The sequence below is a fragment of the Urocitellus parryii genome, chromosome 4 (genome assembly GCF_045843805.1).
Source record: "Urocitellus parryii isolate mUroPar1 chromosome 4, mUroPar1.hap1, whole genome shotgun sequence".
NCBI classification, from domain to species: domain Eukaryota; kingdom Metazoa; phylum Chordata; class Mammalia; order Rodentia; family Sciuridae; genus Urocitellus; species Urocitellus parryii.
The window spans coordinates 75,644,661-75,668,509 of NC_135534.1; the positions used below are offsets into that span (position 1 = coordinate 75,644,661).

Genomic DNA, 23,849 nt, shown 5'->3' on the forward strand with positions numbered 1-23,849 from the left:
GTGTTTAAATTTTGATTTAAGAGAACTGGATTCACTTGGAGACTTTTGTGCCAAGTGTGGAAAATAAAAGGCAAATTTATTTGTATGTATACGTATTTTATGAATTTTAGATAGTGGGTTTTTTTTTTCCTTCTTTCTCTTTCTTGGTGCTGAAGATGGAACCCAGGGCCCTGCCCATGTTCAGCACTGCCCTATCACTGAGTTCTTCCCCTAGCTCCTGTGTATTGGTTTCTTAATTAGCACTGGCTTTTGAAAATGTTGGTGTATATATCTGGTAATTTTTTTTAGAGCTGGAATTGAATTCAGAGGCCATTGTGACTTTATTAAGTAAAATCAGATATGCTTACTTAGTTTTCAAAACATATATGATAGAGGAATTTTCTACTTGTACAAAAATAAGTGAAAAATTCCATATTTGGAAAAATATTAGCAGTGTAGTAGTTTGGCAAGGGATATTTCCATTGCTATCATTTATATTTGCTACAAATATTTCATTTTAAAATAACCTTATGTCAACTCAAAGTAATTCAGTTTAGTTTTAATTAAAAAACATGAATATTTCATTCAAGAAAAATGGAGTATCTGAAAATTGGTTAAAGAGTAATACTTTGTGTATTTTTCATTGTTAATGTGATTGATTCACCTAGTTTTCTATACCATATTACAAACCTGTAGTTCTGTATCACAACTAGAATATTGAATATTGATATTCTAAAAAATATAGAGTTTATTTAGACATAAAGAAAAGTGAAATTATGTCATTTGCTGGATAATGGATGGAATTACAGACCTTTATGTTAAATGAAGTAAGTCAAACTCAGAAGGTCAAGGGTCATATATTTTTTCTCATATGCAGAAGTTAGAGAGGAAAAAGGAAAAGAAAGGTAGAGATGGATATCATGGAAATCAAGGGGAGATTTAACAACAAATTACATCATTATATACAATTATGTACAATATAATGCACCAATAAAAATGTGGAGAAAAAACGTTTCCATCACCAGGAGTGTTCCGTATGCTGCCCTTGTATAGCCATTCCTTCCACTTCCACTTCTACTCCCTCATTAACCCCTGGCAACCATTAATCTATTCTCTATTTTTACTTTTTAATTTCAAGAAAATCATACAAATGGAATCATAAGAAACCTTTTGGGATTGGCTTTTTCATTTATCACAGTTCTCTCGAGATTTACCCAAGTGGTTTTGTGTATCATGGTTTATTCCTTTTGATTGTTGACTAGTCTTCCATAATATGCATGATTCACAGTTTGCTTAACCACTCAACTGGAGGTTATTGGAGCTGTTTCCAGATTGGCTATTACACATAAAGCCAATAAAAACATTCATGTGCAGACATTTATGTGAACATAAGCCCTCATTTCTTTGGTTTAAATGCCCAGGATTTAAGTTGCTGGTTAGGATGATAGTACATGTTGCTTTTTTAAGTAACTGCCAAATTTTTTCAGAATGACTGTACAAAATTTGACATCCCAGTAGCAATATACCAATGAACCAGTTTCTCCTCATCCTTACCAGAATTCAATGATGTCATATGTATTTTAGCCATTCTGATAGGTGGGTAGTGAAATCTCATTGAGGGTTTAATTTCTGTTTGCATAATAGATAAAGATATTGAACATCTTTTCACATGCTTATTCGCTAACCATATGTTTTCTTTGGTGATATTTATTTTCACATCCTTTTAAAAAATATTTTTGGTTGTAGATGAACACAGTACCTTTATTTATTTATTTATTTATTTTTATATGGTGCTGAGGATCAATCCCAGTGCCTCACACATGCTAGGCAAACGCTCTACCACTTACCTACATTCTCAGCCCCTATTTTCATGTCTTTTGCCAATTTTATAATTAAACTTTTTCACTATAGTTTTGATAATATACACACACACTCACACACAAATAATAATGTATTGTTTGTGTACATGTGTTTGTGTGTGTGTCTGTGTGTGTGAGAGAGAAAGAGAAAGAGAGACAGGAAGAGAGAATAGAGGATCTTCTAAATACCAGTGCCTTGTTAGATATATTACTCAAAAATATTTTTTTTCTTTCTATATTCCCCCTCTCCCCACAACTGGGGATTGAACCCAGGGCTTTGCACATGCTAGGGAATTGCTTTCTAATGACCTACAAACCCAACCCCTGCAAATATTTTCTCTCAGACTATAGCTTGTCTTTTATCCTTATGAAAGAGTAAAAAAATAAGGCCTAATTGATCAGTATTTCTTTTTATGGATCATGCTTTTGGTGTCAAGTTTAAAAACCCTTTGCCTAGCTCTAGATCCCCCAAATTTTCTCCTATGTTTTATTCTAAAGTTTTTATAGTTTCACCTTTTACATTTAAGTCACAGTCCACTTTGAGTTTGTTTTGCATAAGGTATAAAACTGAAATCAAAGTATTTGGTTTTCTGTTGTGTTTTTCTTTTTGCCTAAAGATTTCCAATTGTTCCAGTACTATTGGTTGATAAAGCTATATTTCCTCCACTGAACTGCTCATACATCTTTGTCAAAAATCAGTTTGAGCCAGGTGCAGTGGTGCGTGTCTGTAATCACCAGTGGCTCAAGAGGCTGACACAGGAGCATCACAAGTTCAAGACCAGCATCAACCACTTAGAGAAGTCATAAGCAACTTAGTGAGACTCTGTCTCAAAATAAAAAATAGAGCTGAGGATATGGCTCATTGTTTAAGCTCCCCTGGGTTCAATTCCTGACATAAAAACAAACAAACAAAAAGAACCACAGAAAAACAAACCAGTTTGGAACTGAATAAACATTTCTCCAAAGAAGATATACAAATGGGTAATAAGGACATGAAAGATGCTCAACATAATTATTAGGAACATAGAAATCAAAACTACAATGAGATTCTACTTCATAACATCTAGCATAAAAATTGGGATCCCATATGTCCCTGAGGTTCTTTTCTTTCTTTTTTTTTTCTGTTTTCTCTCTGTTGTTCAGATTTTGTTATTTCTATTGTTGTATCTTCCCTTTCACTGATTCTTTCCTCTGTCTCCTCCATTCTGTTGTTGAGTTTTTTATTTCAGTTATTATATTTTTCAGTTCTAAAAATTTCATTTGGTTCTTCTTTGTATATTCTGGTTTGGGGGCTGAGACTTTCCATTTTTTAATTTGTTCCAAGAATATTCACCATCGCTTATAGAAACATTTTTATCATAACCACTTTAAATCTTTGCAAATAATTCTGACATACTAGTCACTTTGGCTTTGGCATCTATTGAGTATCTTTCTTATTTGATTTGAGATCTTCTTGGTACTTGGTATGAGTGATTTATTGAAACTTCAACATTTTTATATTATGCTACGAGGTTCCAGATCTTATTTACAACCTTCTATTTTATTTTATTTTTTTCTTTTATTGATTTTTATTTTTTTAAATACATGACAGAAGTGGAATGCATTACAATTCTTATTACACATAAAGAGCATAATTTTTCATATCTTTGTATATAAAGTATGTTATGCCAATTCATGCCTTTATACATGTACTTTGGGGTATTTTTGCATTTCAATTCTTATTACACATATATACCACAATTTTTCATATCTCTGTATATAAAGTATGTTGACACCCAATTCAAGGCTTCATACGTGTACTTTGTATAATAATGATGTCCATCACATTCTACCATCCTTGCTAATCCCCTGCCCCCTCCATTTCCCTCCCACCCCTCTTCTTTATCTAGAACTCATCCAATCCTCCCATGCTCTCCCTCTCTAACCCATTATGAGTCAGCCTCCTTATATCAGAGAAAACATTTGGCATTTGTTTTTTGTGGGGGAGGGATTACAACCTTCTATTTTATTTGGCTCTTATTGACATCATTCTGGCAAGGAAAGTGTGGAAATGCCTGATTATTGACTGGTAGAAGTAGTGTAGTTTCCCTACATGGCCTTAATTAACACCTGAAGTGGAGGAACTTCTCTTTATTGCTGGACAGAGATGGAAGACTCATGTATTTGGGGGTTCTAATGTTGGGGTATGAATTAGTTTCCTTGGGCTGTCATAAACGGATTGTCACAAATTGTGTACCTTAGAACAACAGAAATTTATTCTCTCACAGTTAAAACCAAAACTTCAAAACCAGTATGCTGACACACTGGAAGGAAGGTTGGTTCCTTCTGAAAACTCTCAGGCAGAAATCATTCCATCCTCTAATTTCTGGTATTTCCCCAAATCTTGACATTACTTAGTAAACAGTAAATCCGATCTCTGCCTGCATCTTCACATTACCTTTTTCTCTGTGAGTATCTGTGTTTTTTCATGCTGCCTTTTTTTAAAAAAAAAAATATTTTTGGGTCTTCAAAATACAGAATCATGTTGTTGGCAAATAGGGATAGTTTGAGGTTCTTTTATATTCATATCCCTTTAATTTCTTTATTCTAATAGCTCTGGCTAGAGTTTCAAGTGTGATGTTGAATAAAAATAGTGAAAGAGAGCATCCTTGTCTTGTTCCAGTTCTTAGAGGGAATGCTTTCAATTTTCTCCATTTAGAATGATATTGGCCTTGGATTTAGCATATATAGCTTTTACAATGTTGAGGTATGTTCCTACTATCCCTAGTTGTTCTAATATTTTGAATATGAAGTGGTGCTGTATTTTGTCAAATGCTTTTTCTGCATCTGTTGAGGTGATCATATGATTCTGTCTTTAAGTCTATTAATATGATGAATTATGTTTATTGTTTTCTTTCCTTGATTTATCTTAGTCTGGTTTTGGCATCAGGGTGATACTACTCTCATAGAATGATTTAGAAGGGTTTCTTCCTTTTCTATTTCATGGAATACTTTGAGGAGTATTGGTGTTAGTTCTTCTTTGAAGGTCTTGTAGAACTTGGATGAGAATCTGTCTGGTCCTGGGCTTTTCTTTACTGGTAGGATTTTGATGGTGTCTTGTATTTCATTGCTTGAAATTGATTGTTTCAATTGTGTGTGTCCTCCTGACTCAGTTTGAGTAGGTCATATGTTTCTAGAAATTCATCAATATCTCCCAGGTTTTCTATTTTATTGGAGCATAAATTATAAATAGTTTCTAATTATCTTCTGAATTTCAGGACTATTCATTGTGATATTTCCTTTTTCATCACGAATTTTAGTAAATTGAGTTTTTGCCTAGGGGTTTATCAATATTTTGCTGAGAATGTTCTATAGTGAAGGCTTTCTAGTTGTGAATCCTTTTAACTTGTTTACCATGGAAGGTTTTTATTTCATCTTCATATCTGAAGCTTAATTTTGCTGGGTATAGAATTCTTGGTTGGCATCCATTTTCTTTCAGAGTTTGCAATATATTATTCCAAGATATCCTTGATTTGAGGATCTGGGTTGAGAAATCATCAGAGATCTGAATTGGTTTCCCCTTAAATATAATCTGACATTTTTCTCTGGCAGCCTTTAAAATTCTATTCTTATTCTGTATGTTTAGGCATTTTTTTTAAATAATGTGACTTGGTGTGAGTCTGTTGAAATTTTGTACATTTGGGATCCTGTAAGTCTCCTGTATTTGATTTTCCACTTCATTCTTCATGGTAAATTTTCTATTATTATATCATTTAAAAGATTATGCATTCCTTTGGCTTATATCTCTGCACCTTCACCTATCCCGATAAATCTTAAATTTGGTCTTTTCATATTCATGTTCATGTTCATGTTCATGTTATCTTAACATATTCTCTCCATGGTCAACTTTATTTTCAAGATTATATATTTTGTCTTCATTGTCTGAAGTTCTGTCTTCCAAGTGGACTAGTCTGTTGGTGATGCTTTCCATTGAATTTTAAATTTGGTTTATTAATTTCTTCATTTTGAGGATTTCTGTTTGATTTCTTTTCATAATCTCTATTTCTTTATTGAAGTGATCTTTCATCTCCTGAGTTTTATCTGATTTCACTCCTTAAATCATCCTTTACCTTGTAGATCAGTTTAACTATATATTTTATAAACACCTTTTTTGACATTCCTTCCACTGTGGTGTCAATGGATTCTATTATTGGAACATCTTGGTTTGTTTGGGATAATTTTTTCCCTTATTTTTTCATACTGTTTTTGTGTCTACCCATCTGTCACTGTGGATCTGAGGCAGTACAGTTTCTGTCCTGTAGATTTATAGTGTCCTTGAAGGTTTACAGTACCTTGCCTTTAAGGGGAGACAAATAATAACACCAACCAATGCAAACAATATTTAGCCTTAAACTAAATAGCTCCTATTAAGATGTCTACAGTTTTGACACAATAAACAAAAATTATGTGTTCAGCTATTGCCTATAATAAAAATGGCAAGTTTGCAAAAGTGTTTACAATTTCAAGTGGTGAACAAAGAGAGAACAGAAGTGGTGCAGGTTGTGATGTTCATGAGAAAAGGAGAAGATAGAAGTAAAAAATCATAGAAAGAGTGAAAGAGGGAATTATAGAAGCTGGCTGTTAGAAGGGGAAAAGAGAGAAATAGAATCAAGGGAAATAGATAATTGAGAGGAGAATATATATATATATATATATATATATATATATATATATTCTTTCAATTATCTGTTATATATTATATATATATTTAAATTATATATATATATATAATTTAAAAATTAAAATAGAAAGAAGAAAGTGTAAATAAAATAATAAAAAACAAAACTGAAATATATTATTCAGATATCCCAGTACTCAAATAAACTGATGTATGGAAAATAATTGGTTTCAAAAATGATAGAAATGTGAGAAAAAAAGAAAAAGAAAAGGGGAAAAAAGGATCTCAGTGAAAAATTGAACAATTGTTTCTGCTGGAGTTCAAAAATTTCTCAGCTTTCCTTCTCAGCAGTTATTTGGAGTTTGATGCTTACTCCTACCCTCAAACTCCTGGAGTTCTGGTGTAGGCTTGGTATGCTCCAACTTCTTTGCTGAATGTCAGTTGGTCTGGATGTTTTAAGTCAGCATACCTCCATGGACCAGTAAGGTGCATGCCGGAACACTTCACCCCAGGAATCTCCTTTTGGGTTCACTCATGTGGTGTAGGAACCTGTTCTTAGCCCACTAAATCACTTGCAGACCCCACAATTCCTGTTTCTTTGATTCAGTCTCCAAATTCAATCTCTCCTGCCCCTGTGCTTCTCTCTCAGCTGGTCCTGAGGGCTGGGGCTGAGCCTGCAGGCCAGTCCTGAAGCTCTGTGCTGGACCAGGTAAGTCTGGTGGCTAAGCAGCATGTGGGGTGTTGAAGCCCAACCATGTCAGGGGCCCAGCTGTTCTCTGTTGGATGGGTCAGGGCCACGCACCAGGATTCAAAACTGCAAACAATGGGTCAGGTTGGGAGCCACAGAGGGGTTGGGGGACTGGGGAGTCAGAGGACTCTGTTGGATGCTGGACTCATGCTGGACCTAGCAGGACCTGGGACCAGGGGATTCTGGGGAGGGAGTCGGAGACCAGGCTGGTGCCATTGCTGGCCTGGGTGGGCCACAGGGATCAATGGGTGCCAGACCAGCTGGCTAGGGAGCTGAGAACAAAATGCCCTCACACCCTTTTCCAACCTTCCAACTCTGGGACCCGCTGTTCCATCAGTCCCTGTGAGCCTCAGGATTCACAGGGCTGGGGAGACCCCAACTCTTTCCAGCCTCTCTAACCTGTGTTCATCCAGGCAAGATTCTCCCAGTTTCTAATGTTCCACAGCAACCTAGCTGCAAACTGGGATCTGGGTTTTCAGATTCTGTAGGCTCTGCCATGCTGTAGTCCCATGGCTCCTGGATGGGCTCTCAGAGGACAACTGATAGACTTCAGTGAAAAGGTTTTAATTATATCAGATTAATGAGTCAAATAGTCTCTAGTTGGGCTAGGGCAGACTGCCCCTCCAGGTTTTTCAATCTAAGCTCCAGGGGGTTGTGGTATTCCCACTGTTTGAGTTCTGCGTAGCCAAGCCAAGGGAAATGCTGCCTCATGCTAATCCGCCATCTTTGAGCCCCACTTTATGCTGCCTTTTAACAGTATTATTGCCTACCCAAATCTAGTATGATTGTCTCTTAGCTACTTATATTTGCCAAGACTTTTTCCAATAGAGTCACATTCTGAAGTTCTGAGTTGGCATGAATTTGCAGGGTACCTACCTCAGGACATACAGTTTTCTCGTTGTTACATCTTCTTAATAGTTTCACTCTTTTTTTTTTATTACATAACAGCCTTTTTGTCTTCAGTAGCCTGTATTTTTCATAAAGTCTATTTTTTCTTGTTAACATAATTTCTCTAGCTCTCTTTGGGTTAAATGTTTGTATGATACAACATTTTTTCATCTTTTAAACTTTCAGTCTAGCCTGGCACAGTAGCATTTACCTGTAATCCCAATGATTTGGAAGTCTGAGGCAGGAGCATTACAAATTTGAGGCCAGTCTTGGCAACTTGGTAAAGTCTTAAGCAACTTAGTGAGAACCTATCATAATTTTTTTAAAAAAGGTCTAAGGATATAACTCAGTGGTTAAGCACCCCAAGATTCAATGCTTAGTACCAAACACAAAAAAAAAAAACAATAAATTAGAGTGGGAGAGAATTACAAAAATACATTTATTCTGTTTTTTTTATATTTGCCTATGTAGTTACTTTTATTGGTGTTCTTATTTTTTCCTCATGGATTAAAATGACTGTCTAGTATTCTTCACGATGAAGTGAATGACTCACTTTACTAGATTTAAATTTTTTTTTAGTTGTTCATGGACATAATTCCTTTATTATACTTATTTATTTTTTAATGTGGTGCTGAGGATTGAACCCAGTGCCTCACACATGCTAGGCAAGCACTGTACAAGTGAAGGTCTGAGGTAAGCTACAACCTCAGACCTTCACTTTACTAATTATTGTAGGGCAAGTTTGCCTATGATTTTCTCAGGTTTTATGTACCTGCATATACATAGTAAGATAGCAAGGGCAAGAATAAACTTTAAATTGATTAAATAAGCAACTTAGAAACATGGATGGGCTATCCACAGGAAGAACTGGTCCATATTTCAAGTGTGAAATTTTTTAATGGTGAGCAACTTTCACTCTAAATAAAAGAGGATTGGTATCATTCATGAGAAAAATCAAAGAATAATATAAATTTTACAAGTACAATACTACCTTTCTGTTTATTCATTGATATAGTCCTAGTGCCCAGCATACTACTTGGCATGTGGTAGATGAATAAATGAATAAAGAATACTAGAGAAGACCAGTGTTGCTGGGAGATTGAAAAAAAAAAAAGATTTCTGAGGGTTAGCTTTAATGTTCATGAATTCTGATAGGATGATACACTGGTAAATTAATAGCACAATGTTTAAAATGTACAATTCTATCCAGTGGTTACTGCATTGATAGGTTTTTAGTCCTATGTAACCCATAAATCTTTAGAGATATTTTTGTATAATTTATTTGATTAAATGTTTCTCACTTTGCAAATCTCAATGTGTGCTTCTGTTTGGGTAAAAAGATGTTAACTACTGTCGATTTTCATGACAGAATGGGCGCTTAAAGGAGGAACAGAACTGGCACATAAAGAACCTACTAAAGGAACTGAGTGAGGATAAGTCAGATGGATTACCAGTTGTAACGAGAGAGGATGTTGAAGAAGCAATGAAGGAAAAATGGAAGTTTGAAAGAGACCAGGAAAAAAACTTGAGAGGTGATTTAAGAACTTAAGAGAATTTTCATGGAAGTGTTAGTTATTTCTTGAATGTACTAATGCTTTTGTCTTTCAATATATTCAAAAGAATATATTTCACATGACATCATTCCCACCACAACCACAAACACATGGAGGTAAATGAGCAGGCGAGGGAAATAACAAAGTAGGCAGAGGTACTGAAGCCAAGTGAGGAGGAAGAATAAGGGCAGTGATCAAAAATGAAGATGGATGAAATCTGACTCTTAGCACTGAACAGCATCTGTGAGAGACCACTCTGAATTTCTTCTCACAGTGTGGATTTTTTCTTTCTTTTGTGACATTCTGTTGTTTGGTGAGTTCGTTGGCTTTAGATTGGTAATGATAAGATGAATATAACAAAGGAATACCCACTCCCAATGTCTCTAATGAAGATAAGTCCCACATTCAGATGGGGGATAGAGGCATTAGACTTAGGAAAGGGGAAGTTTGGAGGACATGGATAGAAATGATGCTAGGAGTGGGAGATCAAACACCTAAGACATATTGACCTAGAAAACCATGGTCCTGGGGTAAGCTGGACATGTACAGTTTTAAAGCATGCATTTTCTTTATTCCTAGTCCTTCATCCTAAACTTGTAGCTGAGATTTCTAAAATCACTTTTGTCAAAAACTCCATAAATATTATGTCTGCTAGGAAGCTAAAAAATATGGAAAGAAACTTATGCACTCACTATCAGAAATATCTAAAGTTGGGAGGCACAACAAGGGACTAGATCTTCCTGGATTTCTCTAGGTTTTTCAGAACACCTACTTAACCAAGCACATTGCATAAAGCAGTCACACCACTCTAGATATTTGTTGTTTGGAGTGAAATAACCTCCAAAGCCAAACATGAAGAAGTAAGCTCTATTTTTAGAGGTCAAAACTGTTCCATAAAACTCTCCCTTCCCAAGTCTCTTTATGGGCAGTAGGGAGGCTATGAGGTGGTAGATAGGGTATTTTGTAAGACTTATCTCCAAAAGAGGTCTGCATGTGTTTGAAAGTAATGCCTTAATATGTCCCTTGAGTTGGGATTGAGACCTCCCAAAGGACGCTCAGGTCTTCTTGGTGAACTGTCTTCTAAGGGGAGAGGGCCCAGTTGAAGAGTGCCTGTTTATGGTTTGGACTGTATGTGTGTGCCATACAAGACCGGGCCAAGTTGGATAACTGAGCACAGCAGAGGGAGGGAGGACATATGTGGTTTTCCAAGGAAGAAAGCTCACGAAGGCCAAGGAAGAGAGGCAAAGTGGGAGAACAGATGTAACTGGAAAGAATTTCTGAGGCAGATGTGCCAACTAGTCCCTTACAGTTCATTTTGGTTTGAAGCAGAAGCAGCAGCTCACCTGGGAGCTTCTTAGATTCATGGAATCTCAGGCCCCACCCAGACCTACTGAATGAGTGTGCATTTTTTATAAAATCCCAGGGGGTTCATCCTGTGCACAGCAAAGTTTACAAATTACTGCTACAAGTCTTTTCTTCCAACTTTTAGCTAGGATCGTTCAGGTACAAGGATAAAAATCCAACTCAAACTAGTTTGAGCATAAAGGGAATGGTATTTTTTCATTTCATATAACCAAACCACAGAAAGGGCAGGGTGCTGCTGACCTCTGTGCAGGGCCTACATGCTATCAGAACTCAGATTTTTTTTTTAAATCTGTGTGTGTTTGTGTATATGTTACTAAAAGGGAAGGGAAAAGAGTTTTAAGAAAGTAAAACAATAATCACTACCTCTACCTCTTTCCAATACTTTAGTGACAGCTACTAACCTTCAACTCAGGGGCTGAATGTAGCACAGGGCTCAGACAGTTTTAGTCTGCTCAAATGAGAGAACAGTTTCTCTCTGGGTAATAATAGTAGTACTAATTATTAAATAACAAAACAGGCACTATTTGTTAGGAGATTTTAAAATATATATACATATATATGTGTATATATATATATATATATATATATATATATATATATATATATATATATATATATATATCTGGGGAAAAAAACATGCCTAAAGTCCTTACAGAGCACTGGACCCTAGAACATCCCTCTGGTCTAACTGGAAAGCTTCAGTTGCTCAAAAACATTTATTGAGTACCAACTAATTGTCAGGCTCTGTGCTAAGGGCTTTATTTACAGAGATTAATAAGATGTGTCTTACCCTTAAGGAACTCTCAAACAGGTGGTGTGTGGTAATGATTCAAACAGCCATTAAGTTCATTGGACTGTGCGTTGTATAATGTTTCCTATTAAAAAATATTCAGGCAAGAAATGGCGGCACAGGCCTGTCATCTCAGTGACACAAGAGACTGAGGCAAGAGGATCACAAGTTTGGGTATAGCCTTGGCCACTTAGTGGGACCTTGTCTCAAAATAAAAGTTAAAAAGGGCTGGGATGTAGCTTAGTGGTAAAGTTCCACTGAGTTCAATCCTCAGGACCCCACTTCCAAATACTCAGCAGTATTATACTCAAGTTTAAAGACTGAATAAAATATCATGTTTAGCAAGTGCACCAGAGTAAATGTTATGTGTTTAAAACAGCTCAATATTTATGCATATTTATTTGGGGGAACTCATTTTTCACTCTAAAGTCTTACTAAGTGGGAGAGTAGGAAAAGACATGTTATCATGACTTTCATATGCTATCATTTCACACAAGGGAAATTCAAACTAGTGCATTTACTTACAAACAATTTACTTACAAAAATGACTGCCAAAGACATGAAAAGGACATAAGTTGAAATCACTTTTGTCCAGAGGCATAATGGCCAGAAAAAATGACAATCTACAAATAGAGAATACATATGATATAATGCATTGCACAAAATAGGACCCATGTTAAGCCGTCACAGGACTATTTAAACTTATGGGTTCCTAGGCATATATATCCTTTGATCACAGACCCAAACCACACATCTACTCTATAATTGGAAGCTTAGTTTTACTTGGCTTTTAAATCAGGAAGAATAAGCAATAGTTTAAAGTTTATATTTCCCAAAATTATATACATAAAATAGTATTTATAAGTTAACAGAATTTTAATGCCAGACCTTAACTTCATAAAACCAGATTGCAAAATATTATTGCAAGGATAATAAAAAATGACTTGGTATCTTGATTTTCTTTCCAACAGATATGCGCACACAAATAGGTAATGCTGAGAAACTGTTTCTCGAGAAACTCAGTGAAAAGGAATATTGGGAAGAGTACAAGAATGTAGGGAGTGAACAACATGCTAAACTCATTACATCCTTGCAAAATGACATCAATACAGTTAAAGAGAATGCAGAGAAAATGTCAGGTCAGTTCCAACAAAGCTAGATCAAATTCATTAAAAGATCTTTAGGGGATATATATTTGGTGGAAGAAAAAAAAATGGATACTTCTACATGAATCTCTGCTATGAGCACAACCAGCTGTATGTCCCCTGCATCAAGGGAATGCAAGTGAAATATCTCATGGAATGGAGAAGGTGGGCCTCTGAGGCATCCATAAAAACATTCCCATGAAAGAGGGAGTCAGCCTCTATCCAGCTAGGACCAGGAAATGAACATGAGTTTTGAGAAGGTATCAGTCAAGTGAGACCTCTCTTTCCCTTCACCATGCTCCCCTCTTTGCTTCAGCCCTGAAATAGGAGGCTTGGGAGCTCAAGGCAGAGGAAACACAGCAGTCCCAAGCTAGGAAAGAGGAATAGCCATCATTTTGAATGAACCTGAATGTTTTGTTTACTACAGTACACTGGACATATTAAGTACTTATTAGAGGACCTTTTATTACCACAAAGGAACCAAAAATTTCATAGAAATTGCCATACATTTTATCAAGAGGAAGTCACTAGCCTCATACAGTGAATTTTAAAGGAAGAAAGGAAATAAAATTGCTTGACTTCCCATGGGTCATGCTTATTGAATGTGACACTTTCAGTGAGGAATGGGAGGACAGTCCTCCCATTGATGGAATATAGAATCAGAAGGCCATTGGTTCAGTGGTGGCTTAACAGATGGTTCCTCCTTATCTTTGAAGATTTGTGATTTATTCTCTTGAGGCACTCCTGATTTGCTCTGTGGGCTTGTCCACATTTTCTTCTTGCTTCCCATGGACTAATTCTTGCAGTGTTCTCCAGCCCAGCTTCTGAAGAGAAGCCAGGTGTCTTCATTTACCTAACTAAAAAACAACCAAAGACCTTTGTCCATGACTCCTCATGGATTGCTAGTCAGCCCCAAAACAAACTCTTTGGTCAACTGTCCCAACTTGCTTTATTTAGTAGCCATCAGTGATCCCTGATGGGGGTAGGGGTGGGAAAAAGTACTCAGGACTACTTTTATGAGATTTAGCCAGAAGTAGGAGTTGGGAGATTGGGTATAGAAAACAGGCACTGGTATATCCTGTGATATATACGTCAAAACTAGTTTTTTCCCCAAAAGAAAAAAGAAACTTAGCCCTGATAAGTAATTAGTCACACAGTATTTTGTACTTTACTAGGGGCACAGGACAGGGATCCTTAAAACTTTTTTGTATACTAAGAGTGAGTTAAAAGACTTGGGTTCAATATGCAAGACCCTGGGTTCAATACCCAGCACCAAAAAAAAAAAAAAAAAAAAAAAAAAAAACAAACAAAAAGACTTGGGTTCAAGTTCATTTATAAATAAATAAATATTACATCCTTGGGTCTTAATTTCCTTCTCTATAAAATGAGAGTCCCCAGGTGTTCTCCAAGATGATTCACCGTTCCAACTTTGCTTTTCCATGTAATCCTTTTAAGTTCCTCACATATTAATTGGGCCCACTTTAAAGATGTGAAAAAAAAGGCTGAGAGAAGTTAATTGACTTAACCAAATTCACATACTTAGTAAGTAGTGGAAAAGGATCTTTGAACCCAGGTGCATCAGGCACTATACTCACATCCTTCAAATAGGCCTCCTAGCTCTGTGATCCAGTGAGGCAGGGATGGCTCTCTAATACCAACTGTGCCTGCAGAGATGACTGCTTCTGCTCAGTTTCTCCAGAGGAAACTGAAAGGAGGCCCACCCAGGAGAGGATCAGCTCAATGAAGTTGTGTCATGCCCAGAAGTGAGTGACAGAGCACAAAACTCTCAGCAGGCATGGAGGAGTAAACCAAAGCAGAGCCAAATACCACAGGGAAGTCAGAACAATGCAGAACAAGCTTTAACCAGTGTGATTTGTGGGCTTGTCCCTATTTTCTTCTTGCTTCCCATGGACCAAGGTCCAAGTTTCATGGTTTCTTTCAGATGTTAAGATTGTAAAATCCATTACACCTAAACTCCTGTTCCATTGCAACTTTTAGGTTGATTGTTGTTTTGTTACACCTAAGTTTCAAACTCAGCCTCTGAATAGTAGCCACATTAGACTGAGCATCTGAGCAGCCAGGAGTCTCACAGCACAAAGTCATAATCTTCCAAGCTCCCAGTTGCAGTGTCGCAAACTTTTATGAAAAGGAGACTTCTGCATACTCTTACTCTCTTTGGCTATCTTCACAAATGAGTGGTTAGTAATTGTCTCTCAGCTACAGAAAGCATCATCCAAATCACAAAAGATAATAGATTTTCACAATTTGTGCTGGTTATATTGTTTTTAAGAAGAAAAACAGTCCATAGAATGTTAACTGGGGTTTGGAACAGTTATCAAATGTTAATACTGTTTCTTCAGTATTAATGTGGCAATAGAGCTATAGCTCTGGGTAGTCTAATTTTTTTATAATTTACAGCAAAAAGTTCATTTTTTTCATTTTTTTTTTAGTTGTAGTTGGACACAGTACCTTTATTTTATTTATTTTTATGTGGTGCTGAGGATCGAACCCAGCACATTGCACAACCCCACTGAGCCACAACCCTAGCCCCAAAACAGTTCATATTTAATGTTATAAAGGTCCAGGTTTTATGGTTTCTTTCAGATGTTAAGATTTTAAAATCCATTACAGCTAAACTCCTGTTCCATTGCAATTTTTAGGTTGATTGTTGTTTTGTTGGACCTACGATTCAAATAAATAAATAATATTAACCTGATGAGCTTGGGCTTAAATAAAAAAAAAAGAAATTCCAGGGCTGGGGTGGTGGCTTAGTGGTGGAACTCTTGCCTCACACATGTGAGGCCCTGGGTTCAATCCTTAGCACCACATTAAATAAATAAATAAACAAACAAACAAACAAACAAATAAATAAATAAATGTATTCTGTCGATCTACAACCAAAAAAGTTATTTAAAAAAGAAATTCCATTGGAAATGAAGTTGAAAGGAATAAATAATCAAGCAATTACTTCAAATTAGAGTAAGAAAAAATGCAGGTAGATGAGCATGTGTAGGAAAAATAAAGATGTCTATTTCTTATTTTCCAGATGACAAGTTAGATTAGTTCTCCAAATCTCATGAACTCTTGTTTTGAACCATGCCTCAGTCAGACACTCTATCCAACTCTTGAGGCCCTCTCTGGACCCATTTTTCTGGCCACTCTACAACTTAGGCAAGCTGTCTTCTCTCTTTGCTTCCCCTTCCTCTCTACCAGTTGCCCCTGAGGAGCATCATTTGCTACCCTGGTGCTGAAATCATAGATCACTGCCCATCCAAGATTTGCAGTTAGCCAAATTTAATTTTCTTCAAAATGTTTTTCAATATCTATAATGTCCAGGAATTCAGTAATAGAAAGAGATGAAAGTTTTTACTTCCTGCTAATAGGGGGAACTGAGTAATTTTTGCCTAGCTCCCTAGTTTCCTAGAAGCCACCTTAATTTAGTTCCTGATCTGTTTGAAGACTGGACCTCCAGATCTGCTTCCCTATGGCATAAGATCCCAAGCATTCAGCTTTGGCAGCCTTGATCTGTGAAGAAAAATTTGCATTGAAACAACATCCTAAATGGCAGTTACGTTCTACAGCACTCTTGGTACAATATTTATGTTTAGTTATAGAATAAGTTAAATAGGCCTCTGTGGGCCTTTCCAGAAATCTAGCAAACACAGTTGTCAGCATAATTTATATGGAAAACACATCTAAGTAATTATCTTGGATATGTTATAAATGAAGATAGGGGACATATAACTTTGATGTTATAAAAAACACAATTTTGATTACTGTTATGTTCCCTTGTATTTCACATTGCTGACTGTATCACTTTATTGAAGAATCTGCTCATATGTTAACTCCTCAATAAAGCTTTCTCTGATCATTCTACCTGAAAGAGATTTTTAGTTTCTCTTCATCACACACATCACCACCTAAAATAATATTTGTTTTTTATTTTATGGTGTGCCTTTCCCATGAGAATGTACATGCCATAAGGACAGGGATTTTGTTTGTAGTCATCAGCAATATTCCCAATGCCTTCAATAGTGTCTGGCATACAGAAGAACTTGATAATTGTTGAAAAAAGCAAACAAATTGAACTCCTTTTATCCAGCATTATTCCTCTCCACACTCTAAAAGCAGTCTTAATATCACAGTACCTTAATTTTCTTTAAAAATATGTTTGTTTTTTTTAATTAAAGGATCTCTAAGCATCTTTTAAGGTCTAAACTTTTATGATTCTTTGTTTTCTCAATAATAACATTTAAGACCATAAGAAAATACATAGATGGAGAACCCTGCACTTGTCTCTGTCCTTTCTTCTGGTAAGCCCAACATAGAATCAGGTCTATTGCCTCTCATGCCCCTTCTGCTCAGAATGCTTCTCATTCTGTTTTTTCCTGCCCCAGGAAATGCATGCCAGGAATATTGAAAATTTAGTTAGGTAGATTTTTTTGGTAAAAATGTACTAAGAAGCCAGGTGTTATGATGCATGCCTATAATCAATCCCGCTATTTGGGAAACTGAGATGAAAGATCAATCACAGCAAGACCCTGCCTCAAAAAATATTTTTCTCTGAGAATTTAGGAGAAAAAAAATGTGTAGAAAGGAGAGATGAGGATTATGGAAGGTGACATTTACTAACATATAGATTTACCCAGGAGCAGTCTTGTTAAGGCTTATAATTTTCTGTTTAAAGAACAGTATAAAATTACTCTGGAAGATACTAGAAAGAAAATAATCAGAGAAACTTTGGTGCTACTGGACCAAAAGAAGGAATGGGCTGCGCAGGTATGTTTCAATTTTCTTAAAACAAAACTTTCCCCTTAATTTTTCTTATATTATAGTGGTTAATAACTTGTGTTCTAAAGTTAGGCAGTTTGAGTTTAAATAACAATTCTACCACTTACTGGATTTATAACTAAGTTTATTAATTTTTATGGGCTTCTGTTTCCTAATTAATAAAATAGGGAAAATAATAATATTTATCTCAAAGAGATAATGTGAGGAATGAATGAAATGATTTAAGTACCCTAATGTCTCACAAGAAGCAAATAAATTACTTTTTTGGCTATTTTTAAAGTATAATAATAATAATGACTACAACAAAACATTAAATCCTTTGGATGAAGAATAGAATGAAATATTATTTGTCTGAAAGGTAGTTATTACATACCCAACCCTAGGAGAGTACCCTCTGTACTGCTGGCACTTTAAGTTCGGGATATAAAACATTTTCTGAGACATAATTTCCAATCATGTATGTTCTTTGTTTACACTAAATATCTAAGTTTTTATTTTTCCATAGTCCTTCTACAAACTATCTCCTAAATCAGTAAAGGAGTGTCCAGCACAGATCTTGGACATCCTTTCTTCAGAATCACAAACATTTGGTCTTTTTAATTTCAGTTGCTATTGTTTGTTTCATCTTCATTGGTTCAGTTGTTTCTGCCATGGTACTCTCTATTGCATGACTTTTACTAACTTATACAAATATAGAAGATTATGGAGAACTGATCAAGAGTTTGTCTGCCCATGCAATTGGGTCACTTTGTGACTGAATCTTAGTAAATAGTGAAATTGACCATTAAGTTATCTGACTATAGTTAAGATGATTGAAATTACATATGTAGATCAAACAAGCATACAGCTTCAAGCATGTATCCTAAGAACTGTTCTAAATACTTCTCTAAGCATTTTACATTTAAGTCTCTCAGCAACCCTACAAGGCCTAGGAAGCTGATGAGGAGGAGATTGAGGCACAGAGAAATAACATGACTTGCCCAGAGCAAGTAGGAAAACTCACAAACAATTCAGGAGATTTTTTTCAGATAGATCATTGGTGATCACACTATGCATTTTCTCTTTTCTACATACTGCTAAATACTCAACATGGTTGAATTACATTTTCATTTTAACTGGCTATGTTACCATACAGTTCACCTTTCTGTTCACCTTTGCAACTTAGCTACACATTGATGTGTCACATGAGGAACTTTTTTAACCTAACCTGGTACCCGTGTCCCACTCACAGAGATGCTAATGTTATTGCCCTGGGATGTTACCAGGGTTCACAGATTTTTCAAAATGTACAGCAGATTATAATATATTGCCAAAGTGGAAATCACTGCCTCATTGTTAGTGAATTAAGCTGTTAGTCATCTGACCTCAAGAGCTGCTTCCTGCTTTTGTTTAAATGAAATTTTACATTGGAGGAAATTAGAAATATAATAGGAATATAAAGGTTCCTGGTTCCTAGGGCATATTTAATAAGCATGATTTAATGATTTTTAATTGAAAATATTTCATCTCTAAAGACAGCAGAAAAACTTACCCTTCACATACCTTTAAACTATTTCTATCCATATTTATGATCTAGACTACCTTTCTCTTTTCTTTTTTGTAGAATATTTTTATTGATTTCTCATCTTATCCCAGTGAGAGTTGGGAGGTTGAAATAGGAGAATCATAAGCATGGGGCCAGCCTAAGCAACTTAGTGAGACTCTCTTAAAGAAAACGTGGTGAGGATGGGAACTGGCGATGTGGCTCAGTGGCAAATCACCTCTGGGTTCAATCCCCAGTACAAAAAAAAAAAAAAAAAAAAACACCTCTTTTTTTGATTCTGCCCTTCAGTTACTGAATATTGAATTTATATCATGATCTTCATTTAAAATCATCTTACAAAGAAATACAGTGTCATCCATTATAAAATTTTTGCAGGTGAAATTTAAAATCCAAGTATTTGAAAAAAAATTGCATTTTATGAATGTACTGATAAAGTAAGACTTTTCCTGTTTCTTTACACAAAATCTTTCTGAGGAGACAAGCTAATAGCCAGTATCCCTAAAACTAAGTGTTATTAGGTTTATAAATGTGTACATTGTTACTACTCATGTAGAAATTGTTCTAATTAAAAATATAGAAGTGTCATTTACTTATGCTTTTGCTGTATGTTGGATTATATCTGACTATGGAGTGTTTGATCACTGCAAGTTAGCTATCTCAATTGTGGAGCATGAATGGACAGCCACACAGTGTCCATTTCTCCAAATCACCTGTAGCAGACAATGTAAATCAACAAAAACAAAAATACAATAGGATAAGAACAAATAACTGAACCAAAAGTTCTCACATGTTCCTAAAAATCCTTACAAAATATAATTTAAAATGAATGATCAGTTAGACTGACTGTGTGACACCATTGGGTAAAACTCTGAATCATCACATGGCAACTCTTGGTTAACATAAACTTTCTTTTAGAATGCTGTAAAGTTAATTGATAAAAACAGTTATCGAGAGATCTGGGAGAATGACTGGCTGAAAAAAGAGGTGAGTAGAATACATCAAAACAGTTTTTTCTTTCTTTCCTTTTTTTTTTTTAATTGAACTGGAGATGACATTTAATTGTAAAATGAGTCATGGGGAAAGCATGGAATTTGAGACCAAGTGAAATTCTAATCTTTTTATTAAGTTGCTATTCAACAAATACCATAGTCTCAGTAATAACCAGAAGTAATTTGGGGGCTACAATTCACACAATATACTCAAATCTCTATAGTTTCTTCATGTCTCCTCCAGGGTGCATTCTGACTTCTGATTTAAATCACCTTTTTTGGATGATGTGGTTTCCTTTAGACAAGTGTTCAGTTTTTTAGATTTTCTTTCTTCCTCTGATCTTCTCCAAGAAGATCCCTGGATGTATGGGAAAGAAGGCCATACATGACCTTTTGTGGGTATACTGCTGAAGAAAATTCAGATCCATGGGATTTCCTTTGGATCCTTGCTCCCCCTGCCTGCCTGCCTGCTGGGAAGGAACTGCTCTGGTCCTCTGTCTGCACTGGTGACTTCTGAAGTGGACTGGGCTGGCTTTTGCACAAAACCTATAGCTCCGCCTTTTTTTGTTCAAGATGATCCTGTAGACTGCAGCATCTATACCTCACTCAACCTGAACTTTAGGCCTTTTCACATTTCTTAAGAACATATAGAAATTACTGAAATGAGGTGTGCTGCCTTAGCCTCAGTTGTCCACCTGTCTCCCTATATCAGTGCTACATGCAGGACTGCTCTTTCTGGATGTGGTCATGTGATGATTGCTAGAGCAGAATCTCTCCATCTCCACACTGTTGACATTTCAAGATGGATAATTCTGGGTTTTGAGTTACTGTCCTGTTTTTCTTACATTGTTCATGCTGGTCCCTCTGCCCTTATCTCTATTACCTCCTTACTTTCATCTACCTGGAAAACACTAACTCTTCCTGAAGGGCAGGCATTTTTTTTAAGTTGTAGTTGGGCATCTTTTTTTTTTATTGGTTGTTCAAAACATTACAAAGCTCTTGACATATGATATTTCATACATTTGATTCAAGTGGGTTATGAACTCCCATTTTTACCCCAAATACAGATTGCAGAATCACATCGGTTACACATTCACATTTTTACATAATGGCATATTAGTGTCTGTTGTATTCTGCTGCCTTTCCTATCCTCTACTATCCCCCCTCCCCTCCCCTCCCATCTTCTCTGTCTACCCCATCTACTGTAATTCATTTCTCTCCTTGTTTTTTTTCCCATTCCCCTCACAACCTCTTATATGTAATTTTGTATAACAATGAGGGTCTCCTTCCATTTCCATGTGATTTCCCTTTTCTCTCCCTTTCCCTCACACCTCATGTCTCTGTTTAATGTTAATCTTTTCCTCCAGCTCTTTCTCCCTGTTCTGTTCTTAGTTGCTCTCATTATATCAAAGAAGACATTTGGCATTTGTTTTATTAGGGATTGGCTAGCTTCACTTAGCATAATCTGCTCTAGTGCCATCTATTTCCCTGCAAATTCCATGATTTTGTCATTTTTTAGGGCTGCGTAGTACTCCATTGTGTATAAATGCCACATTTTTTTTTTATCCATACATCTATTGAAGGGCATCTAGGTTGGTTCCACAGTCTAGCTATTGTGAATTATCCTGCTATGAACATCAATGTGGCAGTATCCCTGTAGTACGCTCTTTTAAGGTCTTCAGGGAATAGTCCGAGAAGGGCAATAGCTGGGTCAAATGGTGGTTCCATTCACAGCTTTCCCAGGAATCTCCATACTGCTTTCCAAATTGGCTGCACCAATTTGCAGTCCCACCAGCAATGTACAAGAGTACCCTTTTCCCCCACATCCTCGCCAGCACTTGTTGTTGTTTGACTTCCTAATGGCTGCCAATCTTACTGGAGTGAGATGGTATCTTAGGGTGGTTTTGATTCGCATTTCCCTGACTGCTAGAGATGGTGAGCATTTTTTCATGTACTTGTTGATTGATTGTATGTCCTCCTCTGAGAAGTGTCTGTTCAGGTCCTTGGCCCATTTGTTGATTGGGTTATTTGTTATCTTATTGTTTAATTTCTTGAGTTCTTTGTATACTCTGGATATTAGGGCTCTATCTGAAGTGTGAGGAGTAAAAATGTGTTCCCATGATGTAGGCTCCCTATTTACCTCTCTTATTGTTTCTCTTGCTGAGAAAAAACTTTTTAGCTTAAGTAAGCCCCATTTGTTGATTCTAGTTGTTAACTCTTGTGCTATGGGTGTCCTATTAAGGAATTTGGAGCCCAACCCCACAATATGTAGATCGGAGCCAACTTTTTCTTCTATCAGACACAGAGTCTCTGATTTGATATCAAGCTCCTTGATCCATTTTGAGTTAACTTTTGTGCATGGCGAGAAAAAGGGATTCAGTTTCATTTTGTTGCATATGAATTTCCAGTTTTCCCAACACCATTTGTTGAAGATGCTATCCTTCCTCCATTGCATGCTTTTAGCCCCTTTATCAAATATAAGATAGTTGTAGTTTTGTGGATTGGTTTCTGTGTCCTCTATTCTGTACCATTGGTCCACCCGCCTGTTTTGGTACCAGTACCATGCTGTTTTTGTTACTATTGCTCTGTAGTATAGTTTGAAATCTGGTATCGCTATACCGCCTGATTCACACTTCCTGCTGAGAGTTGCTTTTGCTATTCTGGGTCTTTTACTTTTCCATATGAATTTCATGATTGCTTTATCTATTTCTACAAGAAATTCCGTTGGGATTTTGATTGGCATTGCATTAAACCTATAGAGAACTTTTGGTAATATCGCCATTTTGATGATGTTAGTTCTGCCTATCCATGAACAGGGTATATTTTTCCATCTTCTAAGATCTTCTTCTATTTTTCTCTTTAGGGTTCTGTAGTTTTCATTGTATAAATCTTTCACCTCTTTTGTTAGGTTGATTCCCAAGTATTTTATTTTTTTTGAGGATATTGTGAATGGGGTGTTTTTCCTCATTTCCTTTTCAGAAGTTTTCTCGCTGATATACAGAAATGCCTTTGATTTATGCATGTTGATTTTATATCCTGCCACTTTGCTGAATTCATTTATTAGTTCTAGTAGTTTTTTTGTAGACCCTTTTGGGTCTTCTAGGTATAGAATCATGTCATCCGCAAATAGTGATAATTTAAGTTCTTCTTTTCCTATTTTTATGCCTTTAATTTCTTTCGTCTAATTGCTCTGGCCAGTGTTTAGAGAACTATATTGAATAGAAGTGGTGATAGAGGGCATCCCTGTCCTGTTCCAGATTTCAGAGGGAATGCCTTCAATTTTTCTCCATTCAGAATGATGCTAGCCTGAGGCTTAGCATAGATTGCTTTTACAATGTTGAGGTAAGTTCCTGTTATCCCTAGTTTTTCTAATGTTTTGAACATAAAGGGGTGCTGTACTTTGTCAAATGCTTTTTCTGTGTCTATCGAGATGATCATATGGTTCTTATCTTTAAGTCTATTGATGTGGTGAATAACATTTATTGATTTCCATATATTGAACCAGCCTTGCATCCCAAGGATGAATCCTACTTGATCATGGT

General features: G+C 36.1%; 1 protein-coding gene across 2 annotated transcripts in view; it reads left to right on the forward strand.

The window, feature by feature from the left end:
- Positions 1–23,849, forward strand: part of Ccdc83 (coiled-coil domain containing 83) — a 50,134-nt gene that overhangs the window by 8,305 nt on the left and 17,980 nt on the right. For both annotated transcript variants that reach the window (XM_026384741.2, XM_026384742.2), the window contains exons 3-6: positions 9,501–9,663; positions 12,811–12,978; positions 17,672–17,763; positions 20,234–20,302. In XM_026384741.2, the coding sequence (XP_026240526.2) occupies positions 9,501–9,663; positions 12,811–12,978; positions 17,672–17,763; positions 20,234–20,302 (492 nt within the window). The remainder of the gene's footprint in view (positions 1–9,500; positions 9,664–12,810; positions 12,979–17,671; positions 17,764–20,233; positions 20,303–23,849) is intronic.